The sequence below is a fragment of the Rhinoderma darwinii genome, chromosome 8 (assembly GCF_050947455.1).
Source record: "Rhinoderma darwinii isolate aRhiDar2 chromosome 8, aRhiDar2.hap1, whole genome shotgun sequence".
NCBI classification, from domain to species: Eukaryota; Metazoa; Chordata; class Amphibia; order Anura; family Rhinodermatidae; genus Rhinoderma; species Rhinoderma darwinii.
In genome coordinates, this window is record NC_134694.1 from 101719456 (window position 1) to 101732730 (window position 13275).

General features: G+C 44.6%; 1 protein-coding gene across 1 annotated transcript; it reads left to right on the forward strand.

Annotated features, from left to right (window-relative positions):
* The first annotated feature begins 2224 nt into the window (after positions 1-2224).
* Positions 2225-5604, forward strand: NKPD1 (NTPase KAP family P-loop domain containing 1). Its single transcript, XM_075834417.1, has 3 exons — positions 2225-2237; positions 3275-3406; positions 3497-5604. Exons 1-3 carry the CDS (start codon positions 2225-2227, stop codon positions 5602-5604), a joined length of 2253 nt encoding a protein of 750 aa, XP_075690532.1.
* Positions 5605-13275: the final 7671 nt, after the last annotated feature.

A 13275-nucleotide genomic window follows, 5' to 3' on the forward strand; every position in this document is an offset into this window, starting at 1 on the left:
CTTGTGGTGCCAAAACATAGGAAAAAACAAAAAAATACACTATTTTGGAAACTACACCCCACAGGGAATTCATGTAGGGGTATAGTCAGCATTTTGACCCTACAGGTGTTTCATAGATTTTATTATAATTGGGCCATGAAAACTAAAAAAAAAATGTTTCCATTAAGATATAGATTTAGCTCAATTTTTTCTAATTACCACAAGGAATAAAGGAAAAAAAGCACCCAAATATTTGTAAATCAACTTCTCCAGAGTACTGAAATACCCCATATGTGGTTATAAACTGCTGTGCAACTACTGCACATGGCAGCATTCAGAAGTGAAGGAGCGCCATTTGACTTTTGGAGCGCAGATTTTGCTGGATTGGTTTCTGGGTGCCATGTCACATTTGCAGAGCCCCTGAGGTACCAGTAGAGTGGAAACCCCTAAAAAGTGACTCCATTTGGAAAAACTACACCCCTTGAGGAATTCATGTAGGGTTAGGGTATGTGTACACGATAGCAGGCATTTACGTCTGAAAAGACAGACTGTTTTCAGGAGAAAACAGCTGCCTCGTTTCAGACGTAAATGCTCCTCCTCGCATTTTGCGAGGCTTCTCTGACAGCCGTAAATTTTGAGCTGATCTTCATTGAGTTCAATGAAGAACGGCTCAAATTACGTCTGAAAGAAGTGCCCTGCATATAATGTATATAAGTGTCCTGCACTTCTTTTGCCGAGGCTGTATTTTTACGCGTCCTCGTTTGACAGCTGTCAAACGACGACGCGTAAATGACAGGTCGTCTGCACAGTACGTCGGCAAACCCATTCAAATGAATGGGCAGATGTTTGCCGACGTATTGTAGCCCTATTTTCAGATGTAAAACGAGGCATATATGGTCCGAGCCATGAGTAAGAGCACTTCAAGTGCTTGAAACGCGTAGGCTTTATCGTGCCAATTCCACCACCTTGTCACCCTCCTGGTGTTGTCCGCTATTTCGTTGTATTTATTGCTATTTGATTTTTCCAATAAAGTGGGAACAGAGTTTCCCCCACCTTTATCACACATCGCTGGATCATTCCTTCTTTTTGCTACAGTCTCCTGCCGTGGGCCGTCGCGGCTGATCCGGGCGATATCAGACACAGGAGTGTGAAGTTGGTGAGCTGGAGGTTTCCTCCCATTCCCCCTTTTTTCCTTGCTATTACTATGCCTTGTTTACGTCTGAAAATAGGTCGTGTGAACCCAGCCTAAGGCTATGTTCACACGGGGTCTTTTGCCGAGTTTTTTGACGCGGAAACCGCGTCGCAAAACTCGGCAGAAACGGCCCGAGAACGCCTCCCATTGATTTCAATGGGAGGCGTCGGCGTCTTTTTCCCGCGAGCAGTAAAACTGCCTCGCGGGAAAAAGAAGCGACATGCCCTATCTTCGGGCGCTTCCGCGTCCGACCTCCCATTGACTTCAATGGGAGGCAGGAGAAAGCGTGTTTTATGCCCGCGGCGCTCAATGGCCGCGGGCGAAAAACGGCGCGATAATTGCTATTCACACGGAGTATTTTGGGGGAGGAATATCTGCCTCAAAATTCCGTTTGGAGCTTTGAGGCAGATATTCCTCCCCCAAAATACTCCGTGTGAACATAGCCTTATAGTGAGCATTTTGACCCCACACGGTTTTTTCTGAATTGATTATCATTGGCCAGCGAAAATATTTTTTTTTATTTTTTTCCAATAAGATTTGGCGGAAAATGTTTCAATTTAGCAAAGAATAAAGGAGAAAAAGCACCCCAACATTTATGAAGCAATTTCTCCCACTTTCGGCAATACCCCATAAGTGGTCATAAACTGCTGTTTTGGCACATGGCAGCGCGTTTAGAAGGGAAGGAGCGTCATTTGGCTTTTGGAACGTAGATTTTCTGGATTGGTTTCTGGGCACCATGTCGCATTTGCAGAGCCCCTGTGGGACCAAAACAGTGGAAACACCCGAAAAGTGACTCTGCTATTACGGTGGATAGGGAGAAGTATGTCAATCAGTGGCTGGAGGGCGGGGGAGGGGGGAGTGCGTGAATTTATGAATATCATTGGACTCAAGCTCTGCATCGCCAGACGATTAACAAATATATATATTTTTACCATATATATTACTGCAATTGATTATCTCTTTTTCTGTATTAATTCAATGTTCCTCACTTTATAGTTATGAATTCTACAGGGAATCGTGTATAAATGTCGCTCTTAAGAATTCTAGGACAAAATGGCAACAAAAGGTATGGAGCATATACTTATAATATAAGGACTTTCATTAAAGGGTTAAATTGATGTGGGATTCTTCATTGAGGAAGCTGGCATTTACATGATCTAATTCTATTTCCTATAGTGACAAATCCACTGTCAGTAATTGAAGTAGTTAAATAATGGCGTAATGTGTTATTACATATGCAAAGGGGTTTTCCAGTCCTATGTAAATAAAGCTTAAAGGGTTATGTACAGTTTTGCAACCAAAAGATCTTGACTTATTGTTTTCTGTATGGAGCTCCTATGAAAACCTATGTGTCTCCATGGTAACAGACTACTTACAAACCCTTAGTAGTCTAATCCTGCAGGATCTGACTACACAGGGTTTGTAGTATGTTACCATGGAGACATAGGTCTGCATAGGAGCTCTATAGACAAAACAATATGACATTTTTAATCAAGACGCTTTTAATGTTGTATTTTAGATGCATTGGAACATTAAGAAATGGTTGTAAAGGTGGACATAGAATTTAATCATTGTATAACAAAAAGCTATGCAATTTAAAAAAAAATATATCAAATCCCTGTTGTATTCAATATCTCTGCTTGCTTTCAGTGAATGGAAACACTATTGTTAACATCCAGAGGAAGACAATACTTTCTGATTAAGTATAGCTCACACCGATACAATTTGGAGTCAATGACAGAAAAGAGATTTGTTTTTCTCATCTGTTTAGCTCACATAGGACTACCTACATTGATACACTATGACATGCCCATCTGATAAGCAAGTAAAAGAATATTACAATTTATTAACAGCAAGCGGAGGTCTTAAAAATCAGGAATTGCAATACAAAGTTCCATAACTTTTTACAAAGCTAAACTGTACAACCCCTTTAAGTAAAAAAGTATTTAAGATAAAATGTATATATTTATGCTTCAAAGTAGTAAAAAAGATAAATATGCTATGCAATTAAGTACTCTCTACTATATATATATATATATATATATATCTAAAGACTCAAAGTGAATGTCCATCCTTGAACATCATTTTGTTTTTATAAAGTAGGAAAAGAGACAGAAGATGACATCTATTGTGCTTGCCTGTCAAAAGCATTATGCCAGGTAGCTACACCAGTTACGGTTGGTTTATATGCCCCATTCGGGGGCAGGGTGTATATGCTACTGGATCGCATAACAAGTAAGCCATTATTTTGATATATGACCTTATATGATCTTTTGTTTTTGAATCCCAATTTACTTTTTTTTTGGTTCCACTTATATTTTGCAGAATGCATGAGGGAAGAAGGATCACGTATAACAGAAAAGGAAGAAAAAGACTTACAAGTGACCACAGTTAAACCTACCGGATGGGGCTTCCTACATCTCCTTTGGCGTCTATTTTTCTACTGTCCTATAGTAACTGAACGTCATCTAGAATGCAAGAGTATACAGTTCATATTTGTACATTTCAGCGCTTGGCAGTATGCAGGTAGTGACCGACTGTGGGCTGGCCTGGTCACGACACTCTGTCAGGAAATACGACGGCACTTCGGAGTTATTGCACTCAGTATATTTAACGTCTTGGGTTCAATACCTAAAAGAAACCTAGAATCTGACGTCAAAGAGTGGGCCTTCAGAAAGACTTTTTTCATCTTACTGACGGTCACTATCGTTCTGCTTCTCATTGGGTTGCTTCTACTAGTGGTGCCAATTAACTCTAATAGCCATGAAGGTGAAGAAAAAGTCTCAACTGTTTTTGGAAGTTTGGCTACAATAGTGGCTGGATCTGGAATTGTCATGACACTGTTTAAGCTGTGCAAGAGTGTCCTTATTAGCCAAAAGCATAAGATCGAACGACTAGTCAATAGCCAGAAGTTTAGTTCTCAAATGGGTTTTATGAACGAGGTAAAAAAAGAGGTTGAACTGATAACCCAAATGGTTCAATTCATGGAAATTTTCCAGAAGCAGAAAATCAGAGTGGTTTTGCAGATCACCAGTCTGGAGCTTTGTGCACCTGACAAAGTGGTTGGAGTACTGGATGCTATGAACACCCTGTTGTCTGACCAGAGATCTCCATTTATTTCTATACTGGTAGTTGACCCTGGTATTATTGTCACTTGCTTGGAGAATGCAAGTTCACTCAAAGGTATGGCAGACAATGGCTACATGTTCCTCAATCGCACTGTTACTTTGCCTTTCTCTGTACCGGCTCTTGGGAAAAAAACAAAGCTGCAACTCCTGAAGAAGGCTGCACTGAGAACAGGGGATCTCATTGATTGGCCTTGCAGAAATGATGCTAATCGGGGGACCAAGACAGGTATTACAGAAACTATGAGGCTGCTGACAGATGATCTGTCAGAAGATGAAGAACCAGAGTTGAGCCTACCAGCTTATCAACCAGCTAACTGCATTAAGGAAACATTTAATGTCCTATTCAGTGAGGGTGAAGTTCTCCATGAATACATTCCTGACAGCATATGTCAAATGAAACGAATTGTGAATGCTATCCCTGTTATGGTCCATCTCATGATGCTGAGTAAAATACTATGGGGCAACTTGTCTTCTAAATCTGTAGCGGCTTGGGTTGTTCTCTGCAATCAGTGGCCGTGCAGACTAAGCTGGATTCTTCAATGTCTGGAGGATGAAGAACAACAAGGATGTAAGGAAGGATTCAATAACTATCTCCTCTGGGACATGTTTAAGGAAAATAGCAAGGAACTGTATTCCTTGAAAGCTGGGCTGAAGAACCTTTTGGACTTGGATGGAGATCCAGAGATTTTCCAAAAGTTCCTTTCTCAAGACTTTCCCTTCACAGTTGAAGAATCCAGAAGACTGATAAAGTGTACGATTAATCTGGATTATTCTATAAAATACAAGATGGGTCTTCTACGTGGAATTAACAACCTTCAAAATGATTGGAAATCGACAATCGTAGAGAATAGGACAGAGAAAATAGAAACTGTGTATTTAAATAATACAATAGAAGTCAAGGATATGGTTGAAACGCAGGTTACTCAGTGTAACAAAGACTTTGGGAAAGATAAAAATGAGGAAAGACCTGAATGTGAGAAAGAGGTATATTGGTGTAGAGCTGAGGTACATCAGGAGAGCGGAGAAACTATACCGGGTATAACGCAGGGAAAAGAGATTGAAAGCATGAAAGAAGAACTTGGCTATGACGAGGAACAGTCCAAAGGACAAACCCCTTTAGAGCAGAATATATTAAAAGAAAATTTAGGGAATAATGAAGACATAAACAAGACGGACAGTTCTGATAAAAAGGATTCAGAGGAAGAAGGAACTTCATTGAAGGATAGAGGAGACTGCAGGGTGCAAATAAAACAATATGAACAATTACAAGAGATACGAAGTAGAGAAAGAGAAACTATAGTGTAATGGGAATCTTATGGGCCATCGGTCCAGGACAAGTTTGTTCCCTTTCCCTGTCTTAAGAGAGAAGAAAAGTGACAGCCATCATGTTGTTCTCAGAGAAGCAGTTTAGACATCTTAAATGCGACTACTTCATGGTTCCAATTCAGCAGATCTTTCGACTCAAATTCACTCGTATAGGCATTAAAGTGGTTGTCTGGTTTAAAAAAAACTATTTTCAAATACCTTATTACGAGTTGATAAAGAAGAGTCCCTCATTTGTTACCTCCATCAATTAGTCGTAGTAAAGAGTACATACAAAGAGCGTCTCTCTCTGGAGGACCTGTCACATCTGTGCATTACAGAGACAGCCCATTGATTTCAATGGCAACAATGTATCAATGGCAACAATGTAATGCTTGAAGGGGTTATCCGGAACTTATATATCGATGGACTAACCCCTCATATTTCATTAATGGGGGTCCGACAGCCACTAATCAGTTCAATGCAGTGGCTATACATAAGAGTAGATTGGGACTGAGCAGCAGTTCCAGGCACAGCCACTGTGCCTATGTAAACAATGAAGGGGATGCAGTGCTTGTAGGACCCCCACCGATTATATATAAGTATAGGCCATCAATATATAAGTCCCGGGAAAAAATTACATTTCCAATGTGGGTTCGCTGCAGAGAAATTAAAGACTTACTGCAGGTTTCCCAGGAGATTACAGCTTTTTATCAATGGACTTTTGTAACCAAAAGGGGTTCTCCAAAGCGGACAACCATTTTAATGTGGAAGCCGAGGGAAAACCTAGATAGATAAGTGAGCAGGGTTTTTTTGTTTTTACTAAAGATTTTCTGCTCAGTTGCACTACTAATATTGTATATTTAACATTTTCACACTTTAAAGACGGTCTTTCATGACAGAGCAACTTTATTGGCTTTGGGAAGTCTATGGACTCTGGCTTCTTTGGAGATTTGGACCCATGGATCTTTAGGTTTGCTCTATGCAAATGATAGACAGCTTACATTAGTGTTGTAAGTTGATGGCCAGTGTCTGCGGCTTGATCTAGCGCTCATATTTTGAGGCGACATATGATTTTCTCAACTACGATATGGAAGCATTAATAAATATGATAGAAGTACTGTAGAGGATAACACACTGTGCGTGATATGGGGGCATTTCCGCGCCCATATTACAGCCACAAATCTCGGCCTGATCAAGGGTCTAATGAACAGTGTTATAGATCGCTCTGATGCTGTTAGTTTGTGCCTTTAGACCTGCTGTCAAGCTCAAATTTTTTTTTTGCCAAAATATGGGCGTAAAAATTCGCCTGTATTACACTTATGTGAACTGGCCGTAGGCGCATTGGTTCATCCTCTACAGCACTTTTTAACATATTTATTAATGCTTCCATATCGCAGTTTAAAACTGGCCTCATTGTATATTTACATTATATAGGCCTTCGGCCTCATGCACACGGCCGTGTTTTTGCGTCCGCACTGCATCAACAAAAATGCGGATGAATTGCGGACCCATTAATTTCTATAGGCCCATGCACACGACCATGGTTTAAACGGTCCGTGCATTGGCCAGGAGCCTGGACCGCAAAAAAATAGGACATGTCATTATACAGGCCGCATTTGCGGACTGGGCTCACTGAAATCAATGTGTGCACGGTCCGTGATTTGCGGACGACACTCCACGGCTGTTCGTGCCGTAATCACGGGCCATGTACACGGTTACGGTCGTGTGCATGAAGCCTTACTAATGTCTATTCTTATTTAAAGATTGGTATACTTCTTGTCTTCAAAGTGTTATCAGATACATGGATTTATTTCTAGAACATTTTAACAAAATGACAGGTGCTGCTTTACTGCTTCTTGTGAGTTGTGGGCAATACATTTTATAAGTACTAGGACACATCACTAAGGATTATAGGGATCAGGGCAGACACCAACAACAGGAGCGTGCAAACTGTTCAAGAGCAGAACATGGGCTCCTTGATTTCCAACTAATTTGGTGGTACATACTGTATGTTATGTCCACCCGAGTTTACCTGCCTGAAACCCACTTGTGATGTCACAGCAGCTTACCTGACTGAAATCCAATGTGATGTCACAGCAGCATTGACGTGCATTGACCTGCGGTGCGGATTCTCAATCTGCATTAAATCAATTTCTCCTGCGAAAGCGCTGCAGAATTTCCACACAGAAAAAACAGTCAGAAATTCTGTAGTTGAAGGCTCCATGCACATGACCGTAAATTTGGCCGTAATTACAGGCCGTAATTACGGCCCCATTCAGTTCTATTGGCCACGGACGTCTATCCGTATTGCTACGCATGGGTCTTGGTGCCGTAGAACTGTGCTGGGAATTATGGAGCATGTCTGCTTTTTCGTGTTTTACTTTGTATGGGAGTATGGCCCGAAAATGCGGCGGCCGTTGGCGGCCGGCCATGCCCGAAATCGGGGCCTAAGCTATTTCTGAACTTATCCTATGAGTGTTACAAAGACCGATGAGTACCGAAAAGCATTCCTACGAAGTCCTTCATGGCTGTGGCCAACCCCCTTTGTAACCAATCGAGGAACTACACCTATTACATTAACCATTACAACTATCAGCAAACAAAGGTATATCATAATACTATTGTTTAGAGTCCCACAATCTACGCCTATTCCAAAAAGAAGTGAGGAAAAATCATTGTGTGGTCTCAATTACTTCATTCAAGCTTTTGGGGTATAAAGAAAACATCTTCAAAATCCAAAATGACTGGAATTTTCACATTTGATTGTGTAGATTTATAAACAGGAAGTCACTTTAGATTTAATGGTCATTATGTCATTTCCTGTACCTGGTTGACCTTTGACCTGCGTGGTTATAAGTGTGCAAAGTTTTAGACCAATCTGAACATGCGTAGTACATGCAATAACGTACCATTGGATTATATAACGCGCCTTCCTACAACAGCAGTGCTCGCTACATACCCTGTTTGTTTTATGCTTATTTTGTGGATTTCTATGAGGCTATTTCATATGAAGTAACCTAAGAAAGCGGAGCAGCAGCCACAAGTTTTTTTTAGATAATTGATTCCTCCTATACTTACCTACATCAGTGTTATGCCTATACTTTGCACAAACTCAACATGTGAGGAACTTTTTATTTGGGAATGTCTATTATGCAATTTTGCTAAATATACTGCGCCATGGAGCGCCTATTTAGATTTATTTTTTTTACAATAGTTTACTTGACTAAAACTGTTGTGGCAGCACAGGCTCACAGCAGTTACTTTCTGGAAACCCACTTGTGATGTCACCGCAGCTTAACTTAATGAAAACCACTGTGATGTCACAGCATTTTACCCACTGGTGATGTCATAGTAGATTACCTGATGGAAAGACATTAATGATGTCACAGCAGCTTACCTGATGGAAACACATTTGTTATGTCACAGTAGCTTACTGGACTGAAATACACTTGTGATGTTACAGCAGCTTATCTTACTGAAACTCACTTGTGATGTCAAAGAAGTTTGCCTGATGGAAACACACTTGTGATGTCACAGCAGCTTACCTGTCTGAGACCTACTTGTGATGATACAATAGCTTACCTGACTGAAACAGTTGTGATGTCACGGCAGTTACCTGCTGGAAAACCACTTGTGATATCATAGCAGCTAAACCTGGCTAAAATCCACTTGTGATGTCATAGTTGCTTACCTGATTGAAACCCACTTCTGATGTCACAGCAACTTATCTGACTGAAACCCACCTTGATGTTACAGCAGCTTACCTTCCTGAAACCTACTTGTGATGTCATAGTAGCTTACTTGACCGAAATGTGATATGTGAAATACATGCGAAATACGTGTGATGTCACAGCTGCCTACTAGATTTAAACTTGTGATTTTACAGTAGCTTACCTAGGGGCACACACAAACTAGACTTCCGTGCAAGAATAGAATATGCAACTGCATATTTGCAGACAGGGGTGCTAGCCATTGTATATATGTATATATATATTTTTGTAATGCAGACGTGGGCCTCCTTGATCACAGCGCCCCTGTGCAGCTACACAGGTTGCACATATGGTACGAGTAATTTTTTCCTCTTATTGACTCCAAAAATAAAGATTGTAATTAGTACCATGTTCACAAATTAGATATAATGTCTATTTTACAGTTCATATGTATGTGTATAATATAAGTTTAAGTTAGAAATAAGTTTAAGTAATAAATATGAATATATAAAATTAAATTAAAATGGTACATTCAGCATGACAAATTTAGTGCAACTTGCTAGGCATGTTAGACACATTTCTCTTCCTCACGTCACCTACCAGAAGGCAGTGGGGGATCCCCATAGGTCCTTTATGGGCGGCAGCCTGAGGCCCCTGGGGGCCCTATGGCCGCCCAAAGACTACATCTTAGTTTTGTCACGTATTTTCTGCGAATCACAGCAAAAACCACGCCAAAACTAAACAGTCGGTTCCCTTGCCCACCATTTGTTCTTATTTTTTTTTATAGAGGCAGCGCGATGACATCGGCGCAATGATGTCATCACGCCGCTTGCGTCATTCCGCTGGATGTGGCCTGGTCCCAAGAGGACGGGGTTGGAACGGGGACAGATAAGTGTGGCACTATCTACAGATGGGCTGTGTGGCGATTTCTACAGGGAGTCTGTGTGATGTTATCTACAGGGTGGTGTGTGACACTATCTACAGGGGGTGTGATTTTATCCACAGGGGGGGGTGTGGCACTATCTACAGGGGGGTGATGTTATCTACAGGGGGGGTGTGGCACTATCTACAGGGGGTGTGATTTTATCTACAGGGAGGTGTGTGGCACTATCTACAGGGGGTGATGTTATCTACAGGGGGGTGGCACTATCTACGTGGGGTGTGGCATTATCTACAGGGGGCTGTGTGGTGCTATCTATAGGGGGGCTGTGTGTGATGCTATCTACAGGGGGGTGTGTGTGGCACTTTATCCAGGGGGTTTGTGTGGTGCGCTATCTACAGGGGGGCTGTGTGTGATGGTATCTACATGGGCTGTGTGGCGCTATCTATAGGGGGCTGTGGGGCGCTATTTATAGGGGAGGTTGTGTGTGATGCTATATACAGGGAGTGGCGCTATCTACAGGGGGTTGTGTGTGGTGCTTTCTACAGAGGGGGGGGTGGCGCTATCTATAGGGGAGGCTGTATGTGATGCTATATACAGGGGGTTGTGTGTGGCGCTACCTACAGAGGGGTTGCGTGTGGCGCTTTCTACAGAGGGGGGGGGGGGTGTGGCGCTATCTATAGGGGAGGCTGTGTGTGATGCTATATACAGGGGGTGGCCCAATCTACAGGGGGTTGTGTGTGGCGCTACCTACAGGGGGGTTGCGTGTGGCGCTTTCTACAGAGGGGGGGGGGGTGTGGGTGGTGCTATGTACAGGGGGGGTGTTGTGCTGTCTACAGGGGGTGTGTGTGGCACTATCTACGGGTGGGGGTGTGGCACTATCTACAGGAGGCTGTGTGGCACTATCTAAAGAGGGGCACTATCTACAGGGAGCTATGTGGCATGTCTAGTGAGCTGCTCCATATTTGTCATTCTGCATTTGCCATTTTGATAGACTTGGCACAATTTGCGCCACTTTGTCATCTTATAAAATGCTGCATTTTATAACAATATTGATAAATGAATATCCCTATAACAACAAAGAACACAATCACTTTTCAAAACAAATCTTTTGAATGGGAGATCTTTTCAGTTCAGTCTGTCCAAAGATATTAAGGATACATGCACTGTAGGTTATGAGTAGCATTGTCGCATTGTGCTGTCATGTGTAGTCCTTTCCTCTATCATCGTAGAGGAAAGGACTACAATCCAGAAGAGGCTGGACGCAGCTGCAGGCTTAAGGGAAGCCGACATGACCGTCCTGGTAGGGAAAGGGTTAATGTTACGAGGTCAGGGAAAGTTGAAGGAGCTGAAGGAGGGACGGGGAGGAGTTAAGGGGGGCGGGGGGGCCGTTACTGCGCTTCCCGCGGTTTCTCGGCATTGAGCCGGAAGCAGCGGGAGGAGTAACACACAGTAAGCAAAGCTCCCCGTTGCCCGGTTTTTTAGTAATGGCAGAGGCCTTGATTTTAGAGCGGCTGCGCGCCGCTGCTGTGCACCACGGTCCCGGATGGCTGGAGGAGACCGTGGCTGCATTAACGCGGATCCCGGACGCCGTTTCGCCACGTCGGGCACGGCGTTCGGGGTCTGTTGTAAGGGACAGGCTCCCCTCCCCCGGCCCCCCTACGAGCATGGCTATGGCGGCGGGGGGGGAGTCGGCAACAACCGCTCCTGCGCTGGGCAGGCAGAGAGCGGTGGCAGGGGTGACGGCGATGCAGGCTGTGTCGACCCGTCCCTCTCGGCGGTCCCGACCTCCAGAGCGCCTTAGTCCGGAGGTAGTCCCGCGGACACGGCGTCGCAGAGGGAGCCCGATCCCGGACGCTGCAGGCCAGGCAGCTGGGAGGACCGCCCCTTCCCAGGCCCTGCGTCCTGGCAGGAATCCCAGGCCGCGACGGGGTCCGGCGGTAAGCAGGGAGTCGCAGGCCGGGCTCCCTGTCACCCCTCCCCCATCAGATGGAAGATGTCGAGAGCAAGGTACGGCCGCCCCGCATGGTGATGTTCCGGCCAGGGGGCAGGCTTCGTCAGGATCGTCTAGACGGACGACTAGATCTGCAGCGACGTCGAGGCAACAGGTCCGGTCGGAAGTCTGGGTCCCGGCGGTCGGGCGGCAGGTTGCCGGCCCATCGGTCAGCGCGTCCTCATCCCCTTTCCGAAGATGTCGTTGGGAGGGACAGTCGTCGGCGAGAGAAGAACTGGAGGAAGGTGAACTGGACGTCTATCGTCGAGGTCAGGATGGTCCGGCTGACGGGAACACAGCGCCTGTGCAGCCCGGTGAGTGTATAACTCCATTATTGTCTTATCCAGCGATTTTTATGTCGGGTGTCGGCGGGGGGGCTGCTAGCATAGCATCGGGGGCCGGTAGTGGCGCGGGCGGACGCGACGGAGCGGGTTTGGCAGATTTAGTGGGTTGCTTACGGGAGCTGGTGGGGCGCCTTGATAGGGCCGCGGCGCCGGTTGTAACGGAAGTGTCCCCTGCGGTAGTTTGGGAAGGCCCCAGGGACGTGGGATCGTTGCAGGCGCGTCCTGTGGTGGCGGTTAGAGAGGCGGTCGCGGTGTCGGTGCAGACTGAGGCACAGAAGGACGGCGATCGAGTGCGCATGGACGATCGTGCTCGGGGGGAGGTGTATGTTTGTTTTGAGGGTCCGTTGGGGGCGCATTTAAAGCAGGAGGTGCGTGATCGGATCTGGAAAGATGAATACGTTGAAATTTTTTCTCTCTTGCCGCTGGCTAAATTCAATTTGGATAAGAGCAAGCGGGATGAGAGTAAAAAGGACGAGGAGGAACGGCGGCGGTATAGGCTTATCCCGCAGACGTTCGTTAATTGGTCGCAGGCGTTCGCCATATTGGCTAGTGTGATAGGGGAAAAGGCGCCGGAAAATTGTTCGGCGTTATTTTGTTATTTTGATGCTATTGGGGAGGCTCATAGGGCGTATGGGGGTCAGGCGTGGCTGCGATATGATGAGCAATTCCGTCAGCGGAAGGCGGTTCGGCCGGCGATTCGGTGGGACCAGAAGGATATTGCTCTCTGGTTACGGGTTACGGCTC

What these genes read in the sequence shown, in the direction of transcription:
- NKPD1 (XM_075834417.1), top strand. An exon ending in GCTACTGGATCGCATAACAA is followed by an intron (nt 3,407 to 3,496) that starts GTAAGCCATTAT and finishes TATATTTTGCAG; the next exon opens with AATGCATGAGGGAAGAAGGA.